At 35.3% G+C, this 10,439-nt stretch overlaps 1 protein-coding gene, 1 long non-coding RNA gene and 1 pseudogene across 7 annotated transcripts; all 3 read right to left on the bottom strand.

Annotated features, from left to right (window-relative positions):
* Positions 1-278: 278 nt before the first annotated feature.
* Positions 279-816, bottom strand: LOC149143595 (uncharacterized). Its single transcript, XR_016264858.1, has 3 exons — positions 602-816; positions 457-497; positions 279-345 (listed from the first exon to the last, which is right to left on the bottom strand). It is a non-coding gene; the product is annotated as an uncharacterized LOC149143595 (long non-coding RNA).
* A 177-nt stretch (positions 817-993) lies between these two features.
* On the bottom strand, positions 994-3,833 carry LOC149143594 (uncharacterized). Of its 6 annotated transcripts, XR_016264426.1 has the most exons (6): positions 3,664-3,833; positions 3,199-3,561; positions 2,999-3,081; positions 2,102-2,211; positions 1,707-1,805; positions 1,218-1,372 (listed from the first exon to the last, which is right to left on the bottom strand). XR_016264426.1 is itself a non-coding variant. In XM_089448148.1 (4 exons), the coding sequence occupies exons 1-3, from the start codon at positions 3,791-3,793 to the stop codon at positions 3,008-3,010; spliced, it is 567 nt and encodes a 188-aa protein (XP_089304274.1). In that variant the 5' UTR covers positions 3,794-3,833; the 3' UTR covers positions 994-1,208; positions 2,999-3,007. The 6 variants fall into 6 exon arrangements, 3 of the variants coding, with proteins under 3 accessions (XP_089304274.1, XP_089304275.1, XP_089304273.1); XR_016264427.1 differs by lacking the exon at positions 2,102-2,211; XR_016264425.1 differs by having other exon boundaries at positions 1,358-1,805.
* A 3,477-nt stretch (positions 3,834-7,310) lies between these two features.
* Positions 7,311-9,952, bottom strand: LOC149143593 (aquaporin PIP2-7 pseudogene; annotated as a pseudogene).
* Between the last annotated feature and the right edge of the window lie 487 nt (positions 9,953-10,439).

Genomic DNA, 10,439 nt, shown 5'->3' with positions numbered 1-10,439 from the left:
CTCTTCTGATATTATAATTTATTATAATTAAAAATAATAGTGGCTTACCCATGTCCATGAAAGGAAAGCAAGCTAGAAAGCATTCTGCAGGAACCATCAAGCCTTTATGTCATTGTCATAAATATAATAGACACAATTAAGAAAATAAAATTTATAACGCAATTATTTCAATACCTGGAACTGAGTGAAATGGATCAAGAATATAATAAGTTCAGGGCGATGGAACCAAAACAACTTATCGGTTGGATACACCACTAGAATTCAGTTAACTACAGAATGTCTCACTTGAATTGCTAAGGCCTCTAATATTATAAGTTACAGCTTCACCCCAACTATCAAAACTATCTGCACAAGTAATGCAACAATAAACACGCATAAGTCAATAGTTGACAACTTTTCTATATCATTAACTTATATCATTAGTAATTCTACTTCCTAACATTTACAGGGGCTTACAGCTAAGGTAACGAAGGAGAACCAAAAGTATGAATGCCAGTCTGCTCACCCAGTAATGCAGCGAGTGAAAGAGACAACGTCAGATTCACTAGTAACAGAAACAAAACTAAACATTGGAGTAAGACAGAGAGTTGTGAACTCTTACTATGCAAGTGGATAAGCAAAAAGCCCATGGCAAAAGTCCACAGGGGAACACTGTAGATAACGCAATAACTGCTATAGTGTTAGGTAAAAAGCAAGGGGAGGTTTCCCAGAGAAACAAAACAAAAGGAGGACTGAGAAGCGTTGCAGGAGGAAAATCAATTATTATTGCTAGAGACCAAAGTTTTTACGCACAAAAAGTTAATAGAACCTGATTCCAATCACCCTCTCTAAGTTTCCATCCAATGATCTCTTTATATAAAGAGATCAATAACTATACGTAGTGCATAGAAAGAAACTACCAGAAAGAAAGAAAGAAAGAAAACAAGAAAAGATGCCATTGTCATCACGCAAAGACAACCTTTTATTATTATCACACTTATTACATACCAATCTATACACGCTACACACAACTGTGAATACATAACATTCTATACACCTACACCTATCAATTAATACATATCCTGCTAATTTCATGGCAAGAAGAAATTACCATCACTCGTCACAGCTGGGATCGCCTCATATGTGACCACCGTGCCCACCACTATGTTCTTGGTCACGGCTTCCTGGTTGACCACCAGGGCCGCCAATGCTCGGACCCACGACGTGACCTACACCAACACTAGGATCCATTGATGCCTCCACTCAATTACAGGTATGGCTAATCATAGTCAGGCTGAATGAGAGCAAAATGGCGAGGAAAAGACAGTGATACATAATCCTTGTGGAACAAAGTAGCTCCATTTTAGCATGATGTAACTGAATACGTAACTCACTACAGGTGCAAAAAACCACGGCTCAATAGCTAATTTGAGCAGCAAAATGTGAATGAAATGTATTAGTATGCATCATTATTTATAATAATCAATTTCCGTGACAGCCAATTCCATTTGATTTGTCGTGCAATCCATGGCTTAACTATGGAAATGACAAAAACAATTAATCTATGGCCGCCATTCTTTATAATCTATGGTGCTACGTTCGACTCCATTGTTTCAACACCACTTCCAATCTATAAAGCATTGGGAAGGCTTGACAACCCAAAACCGATGCAGTGGGAGTATCAAAAAATAGATGTCAATAAAAATCACGAGACTCTGGAACCCAACCATGTCATGGAGGTAAAACAAATATCGATTCATGGAGCTCTTCTGAATTATACGCCCCTCATTTATGTAAAATTCACAGATTTGAATTGTTGAACATGTCTGCATACATATAAGAACGAGATTTAGAGTATCGAATGAGATTGCATTTCAACATAAACAATTTCAGATTGTGAGTTAAAGTATTATTGAATCTAGAGATTTATTATAGAAGTTTATTATACAGCTCAGTGTAATGTGCAATCATTAAAATTGAATTGAAATTTTGTTAGGTAGATTAAAATAAAAATTATAAAAAATCTATACAAAAATTTCACGTCAGAATTAGAACTGCAATTATAGACTTTACGCCAAAGAAATACTGAACAAGGATATACATACTAATAGAAGTAAATTACCAGAAGTGCTTGAATCTGGAAGAATCGCAGACAACAGAGGAGCTTCTTCCTCTGCTAGAAAACTGAGGATGGACTCCAAAGGGACACATAGGTAGATACCCTAAATCGTGCTGTTGAGCACATCAAAGAATATGGTGAAGAATAAATTTTCCAAAACCCTACTGGTAGGAATCCCACAGAGCTAGAATATCCAAGAAACTTACAAGCAAGATTTAGCTATTCTAGACATCAAATCATAAACAGCAAGGAACCATAGTTAAACATTGTCGCAGAGAACAAATGTAGAAATTATTGACAGTTCAGTGTTGTATCTATTCCTGATAAACCGTAAAAACACAAATGGAAAATCCTGATAGAGGCTTCCATGGCCATATACTCACATCATCCGAGCAGAAAGCAAGAACGAGAGAAAACATCATTTATATGACATAATGCAGCATGAAACGATAACCATCCAACAGTAGACTATAAGTCTTAAAATTCATGCGACCAAAATATTTGAAGGAAATAATAAGCTTAAAACGTCGCAATGCGAACAATAGCACTCAGGTTACTTCCTTAGGAATGTTTTCCAACACATTTTCAATCCACAAAGAACAACCAAAATAAGCCACAGGATTAGCCATGGCATAGTTAAACACAGAACTACACCGGTGCGGCCACTGTTCAAACCCGGAAGCTGGAAAGACAAAACCCTCTACACGAGTACAGAACATAGGTCTTAACCACTACAGCTCTCAGCTGTTAAAATATTACAACACTTCTAATTCAGGTTGACTTCGAACTAATTGTGTAGCAGAAGCAGTTATACACTTCAGAGCCGAAAAACCCCAGCTCCAGATAACCAGAGGAGCCAAGCTCTACCGAAAAGAAACAAACTGAAGATAAATCCCTTACCTGGAAATCTCAGGCGATGAAGTCTGGCAAGGTGCCCACCATGCAGCAACAACGGCTAGCTCCAGGACTCTTTGAGGAAAACACTACAACCAGAGAGTACCGCATCAAACATTAGCAACAGAGTTTGTGGAAAACAAATAAATAAATAAAAACTTCAGTGATGACGAATTTCCCGAAAAGTTACATTATAGAGCACTTACCGGGGTTCCACCAAATGATGAGGAAGCCATAACCCTGCATCTGTAGACCTTCCAACTCATTCGAGACCCTGGACTGATAGATAGAGCAGACCCGTGAAAAACAAAGGGGAGAGCAGAGCTGGTGCCCAGGAGTGGAAGTGAAAATGCAGCAAAGCACTAGAGATCTCGAAAGATCTAACCCCGGGAAGATCTGGACTGTAGGATCATAACCTGGTCTATCCTCCGTCGATCGACGATAAGCTCGATAAAGGTGACTGCGGAGGGATGGGCCTGCTCGTGCCACGTATAGGGCACCATGCAGCAACGACGGATAGCTCCCGGACTCTTTGAGAAAAACCCTACAAGCAGTACAAGCAGAGAGTACTGCATCAAACATTAGCAACAGAGTTTGTGTAAAACAAATAAACAAAAAAAAAAATTCAGTGACGAGGAATTTCCCAAAAAGTTACATTACAGAGCACTTACCCGAGTTACACCAAACGATGAGGAACCCATAACCTTGCATCTGTAGACCTTCCAACTCATTCGAGACCCTGAACTGACAAACAGAGCAGACCCGCGAAAAACAAAGGGGAGAAACGAAGCTAGCGCCCATGGGTGGAAGTGAAAACCCAACAAAGCACCCGAGATCTGGAAAGATCTAACCCCGGGAAGATCTGGACCGTAGGATCATAACCCAGTCTATCCTCCGTCGACGCAATGATAAGCTCGAGAAAGGTGACTGCGGAGGGATGGACCTGCTCATGCCACGTACAGGGGAGAGCAGGAAAATTAACATCGCAAACCAAAAATTAACCATACAGTACAACTTAGCCAGTTGAACACTTAATGAGGTTGACAGATGTTAGCATATAACCACTGAGTTTAATAGATAGTGAGGAGGTGGGAGTTTCCCAAAGCACAAGTATAGTTAATGAAAACAAATTAACCATACAGTACAACTTAGCCAGTTGAACACTTAATGAGGTTGACAGATGTTAGCATATAACCACTGAGTTTAATAGATAGTGAGGAGGTGGGAGTTTCCCAAAGCACAAGTATAGTTAATGAAAACAGTAACTGTAGTATCAACCCTTTAACCATCACCGCAGAAACTATTAAGATTCCAATCCATGACCTTCGTGAATGTGAATTCCGTGTGTAGGTGTTAATGGGTTGTACAGTTACATTGATAATTTTATGGGAATCGTACAAAGTTTATAATTTTGATGGCATTCCAATGAATGAGTAGGACCATAAAATTTTCATACATCATAGAACGTGGGGAACATGTATCACTCTGTATTCAACCATCTATGCAAATAATAACCATCGCCACAAATGAACCTTCAGGATTCATAGGATTAAAGCAGGCTACACTAATGTAAAATAAATAGCTTAATCTCAACGTGCACTACATGTCTGTCTACACATTGACCTGGTTTTCTTGTGGGATCTCCGGCCAACGTGCCTGGTATTGAACCATTTCAATATGCCTTTCCAATACTATCGAAGGAAAAAAATTTGGGATTTTTTTTTTTTAAATATAATAAAAACAGATTATATAAGATTAAATGTGTTCAAGGTGACAGGTTCAAATGCAGGATGACACAATGTACATTTTAATATTCATACTGTTAAACAAAAAACAAGTCTTCATCCCACATTTGGTGGTAGATAGCGATCAACCTTGATTACTCGGTCTCACTCCAACTAAATCTAATAATAACAATTAGCAATAATATCCCACATTTTGTGTATGATAATGATCAACCGTGATTTCTTAGTCTTACTCCAACTAAATCTAACAAGGAGCCACTGCGGTGGCGGTAGTCCCTGCAGGGGTCTCGAGGGACAACTGCAAGTTAGCTAACAGCAAATGGATTGCATGAAGTAGGAGTTGGACTGAATTGCAGAATTTGTATTAGGAAAAGTATTATGTATAAATTAGGTGATAAGATGAAATAATAATGATTTTTTATTTTTAATATTTAATTTACATAATAATGGTTAATAAAGATCAAAGTTGTTTTATAAGATTAGGAAAAGTATTATGTATAAATTAGGTGATAAGATGAAATTCAAACACATTTAAAAAAGAGTTTAATATTTTCAAGTTTAATATTTTTTGAAAAGTATCACCATAATAAGATGGAGAGCAATGAAGAAACTAATGGGATTGTCATGCTGTCATTCATTGCTTTCACACTGTCATCATAATGCATAATGTGAACTAGATTTTCTGTACATATCATACCCACCAAAAGCATTTAGCGGATAATAAATATGTTTTTCTGTATTTATTGCGCGTTGAGATAAGTCTAACAATCAATTTGTGAAAGCATAAAACACGAGAATTATTTTTATTTTTTAACCTAGATTAAGTGCAGTCCACGCAACCAAACCACGAACGAAAACCCATCAATTAAGAACATGAATTTCCGAATACTATGAAAGAGCCGATGAATCTATTCATAAGTTTTATAAAAATAAAGGGAAAGTAATCTAAGTGTAATTTTATTGTATATTCTAAAATATTTTATAAAATTGAAGAAAATAAATCAAATTCTATTAACCCAGATTTCCTAAATATTCCATAATCTGAAACCTAAAAATGACAGGGAATTTTGAGCTTCTCTCCACGCGCATACAAATTAAATAAACAGCTAAAGTAGAAATACGTGATGCTTTATTCTTTTCCCATACATGTCTATAATAATTGTCGATAGGTATGTTGTATTTGGCTTGAAAAACCACAGGAACATAAAGCTCAAAATCGTTCTGTTTCATAAATATTATCTTTCATTTTCGATCATTTCATGACTGGAGTGATATTTGTGGCCACATTTATAAAACTTTTAACGTTTTCATAAAAGTTGTAAAACAAAAGAGTTTAACAGTTTGATTGTTCCTCAAATAAGAGAGATTTTTCAAACGCAGCTACCATAAAGTGGGCCCATCCGTCAACTACTCGTCTACAGTGAAATACATCAACATGCATGTTTACCAAATGTAACCAGATGTCGCCTGTGCGGCCTCATCTCTGGAATTGTCTTCTATGAAAAAATCTTGTGACTGGTATTCTTCCGGCCTCCTTTGAAGATTGAGTAGAAGTGATTAAAGGAAAACTTCATAACAGTGCGGCCTTATTGTCTAATCTCTGCAGTCGTGAATATTCATCCTGAGAGGCCTTCTATCTGAAACATTCGGCATTACATTCTCCAGTATTGCGAATTCAAAAGGCACTCGATGAAAACGGCCTTAGAAGAAAAGACCTATAGGGAATTCAAAGACAGAATTAGCAACATTGCTCAGAGGCTTAAGGAAATATCAAGGGAGAAGAACAGGGCAACTGGCAAAATTATAGTGTAGAAAACAAGACAATGTAAGTAGTCAAAATTCAAGAACTGATGGCCTTGTCATCACGGTGGGAGACTCTGCCATGCAGAAAAGAAGAAGAGTGTCTGAATATGGTCCATGTACATCATCACAAGTTGCATCTGACAAACCAGGTAAGCGTACTCTTATTTTCCCTCAGTTTCAACCGTTGCTGTCAATTATTGTTTTATTTTACTATTTTACATTATAATACTTCTATTCCCAATTTCAATTTGTATGATACACTTTTAAAATTTAAAAACCGATATAAGATTATACTTGCTAGTCAAATGATTTTATGATCCTATGTTGATGACAATGGCAACAGATAAACAAGGCAAAAATATGAAAATATTCACTAAAAGAACCAGGAAGGGCTTCAAATCTCAAATAGCGAGATGTAATTACATACAACTAAATCACTGGGTTAGAAAAGGAACAACTATTTTAGAAACTAGGGAAACAAACACAATAAACTCTGAAAGTTGAACTCTAGATCGCAAAGTTCTTATAACAACAATTTATTTAAAATTATTTTCGACAGAACAATACGAAAAAACAGAAAGAAAGAAACTTTTAATAGTATGAAACCCTAACAATTCGACAACCCATGAACTGGGTTTTGGTCATGGTTACAAAACGCTCGAAAAGAAAAAAAAACAGTCTCTTGACAATATCCATTGCAATGTACCCAGCAACCATTTGAATACACGGAATACAATTTATACGATGACAGAAAAATAAAAGAAAGAGTATTATTGTATTCTTACGTGGTCGTCCCAAGACTTTTTATGTCCGTAAATCATAGCTGGTCCAAAGCTTCTCGCAGAATTGATGCTTGTCCCAGTGATGGGAATGGTTGCCAAATGTACCATGAATACTGCGAAGCCGATTGCAAGTGGAGCCAAAACCTGCATCACCCACGTTAATATCCATTACCGAATAGTGTCCAACAAAAAAATATATAAATGCAAAGAGTTTATGGTGTTCTATAAAATAAATAATGAGTAGATAATAAAAACATGTTATTATTAGAATTATGTTATCATTGGATTTTAAGGAAATTTTCTTATAAAATATTGATCGCATTAAATTGAACTTAGCTTAAAATAAGATTGGAGGGTGAGAATAAAAATTTATCACTTGAGATCTATTTCACAATTGTTAATATATAAAAAATAGATAAATAATTAATTATATTTTATCATTAAAATATATAGTTATTTATATTTATATATGCAATTAATCATTCATTTCAGTGTTAACGATAATATTTATAATTAATTTTAAATTGAAATATAATTAACCATTTCAATAATATATTTATATTTTATTTATTTATAATTATTCTTTTTATTTAACTATTGTAAAATATTTTATTATTATATTAAAATACAATTATAAATTTATAATGGAAAATCTGGGCATATCAACTGCGAAAGGAATTTTTTAAAGCTGTCAACCCTAAAAGGAATCCTTTTAAACGCCTCCACCAGACTAGCACTAGTAGGGCTAACCCCAAGGGCCTCGAGGAGATTTGACCCATTTGACCCTATGACTTCCCGATGAGCGAGGTACTTAACAACGGGAACTCTGCCAACTGAGATAACCCTTAGGGCTTCTTGAACTAAAGTATTAGCTATATATATGTGTAATTAGTTATTTAAATAAATTTTAAAATTTTATAAATAAAAAATTATATAATTTGTTAGTTTTGGGGTAAATTCTCTTTAAGATCCTCAAAGCTAGCTTATGATAGTTTTCCATATGTTACTTTCAGTCTACAATTTTATTATTGCTAAAAAAATATTATATAATTATTAATTAAAATTCTTTTTTATTATAAATTAAAACTAAATTTGTATTTTAATAAAAATATATATTTCTATAGAACTACCAAGTTCATGATGGACACGGACCTTATGTAGAATTACTTAGGAATAGAATTACTTAGTTGTGTGAAAAGAAAATGGGAATTCATGTTTAAAAAAGTTTAGATTCCGATTAAAAAAAAACATCTATTAGAAATGATTGAGAATGGATAACGTAAAAGAAAAAAAAATGATTTTTATATCACTTAATTTTTTTTTATATTTTATATTTTATATGCTAAATGCTTTTAACAACTACGAAATGAAATTTTAATTTAATTTTCTAAATTAAAGTGAAATTATATATATATTTTAAGAAAAACAACTAAAACATATATTAAATCATATTTAATAAATATGGAAAAAACAACAAACACATGTATAAAAACATTGATAAAAAAGTTTGAGATGAAATATAATATCCAATAAATTTTTAGCTGGTTGCTAACTTTGCTAACTTTTCTATTGATTAAATAAATTAACCGATAAACAAAAACAAAACATTGATGTAGGTATGTAGTGTAAAAAAATATCTATATAACAACTTGCTATTGGATGTAAATTAAAAAAGTGCAGTATAACATCTACAAGTAGTTAGAGGATATAAATGGAAAGTCATTATCCAAGTACGACTAGCTATAAACAGAAAATCATTATGACAACCACAACCGCTCGTGGATATTAATACAAAATATCATCATATGAACATTATTGCTTCACTGATGAATGTAGGATGTACAGAGACGTGACGGTCGCGGGCAATGGCTTTAGGGTCTGTTGCAGAGAACAGGAGAAAACGGTATAAACCAGTGTGTACGTGCCGATAATTTCTGCAGCGAGGGCGGTTCCTTTGGTGTAGCCCGGGGACACAGAATTGGCTCCTCCTCCCCCGGTGGAGTAGTAACTCTTCTGCAATCCTTTCACAATCCCCGCTCCACAGACTGCACCCGCACACTGTGCCACCATATACAGTATCGCTCGGTTGAGAGTCACTTTCCGAGCAACAAACAACCCAAAAGTTACTGCAGGGTTTATGTGTCCACCTGCATTATCAAAATGAGTAATCAGCGAGGAGATTATATGACAACAACGTGCAGGGAGTATATATTAAGCAAGAAGAAATGTGAACCTGAGATTCCATCGGTGCAATACACGAGAACGAAGATCATTCGTCCGAAGGACCAAGCAATGCCCAATATGCCCACCCCACCACACGGATTCCTCTCCTTGCTGTGTGCGTTCCCGATGACAGTGGCAACGGTCACATACAGAAACAAAACCGTCACTACGAACTCAGCAATGATGGCCTAGAATGACCAGTCCTTGAATTCGTTTAAGTCTAAAAATTTGCAAGGGGAAGGAAGGCTCCTTATACGCAAAGTTCCGGATGCTCCTTCCTTCTCCATTCTTCAAAACGGTCTGAACCCTAATCTAGTATTCTTCTCACACAGTACTTAACCAATTCATGAAAAAACCATCCCAATAATCCGTATTTATAGGAAAAATTATCCCAACGAGCATCTGACGCTCACTAAGAATCGGCATCCCTACAAAAGATCGAATCACAGCGAAAACGCACATCTAAGTTGTTTTTAAAGTAAGAGGACGGGCAGGGAAGTCCCCAAAAGGATTATAGATTTTGCTTTCCGTACAATTGCTGCGAGGTAACATGCAATTACAAACGTGAAACCTGTAAATCACAAAGATGCGTCATGTGACTAAAACGAAAGGAATGTGTGGGTAACCTATAGAAAAATAAAAAGTATTTGACATCTCGCAACATCCTAAGGATATAATATCTCGATACACTCTTGCAATTCAGAGTGACTCTTGCAATTCCCTTAAAATGAACCAAAAAAAAATAAAGTTCTGGTGTTAACAGAGTTATGCTTTAAAAAAACAATTACAAGTAGATCTTCATGGTTGAAAAAAATAGAAAAGTATACATTGAATATCTAGCTACAACAATTCTATCTTTGTAACACTAAATCAGAAATCAGAGATATAATGGAT

This window comes from Pinus tabuliformis, chromosome X (genome assembly GCF_031772625.1).
Source record: "Pinus tabuliformis cultivar Carrire ecotype Pingquan chromosome X, CPIR1, whole genome shotgun sequence".
Lineage (NCBI taxonomy): Eukaryota > Viridiplantae > Streptophyta > Pinopsida > Pinales > Pinaceae > Pinus > Pinus tabuliformis.
Note: the sequence above shows the minus strand (reverse complement) of the source record. Positions and strands in the feature narration are given on the sequence as shown.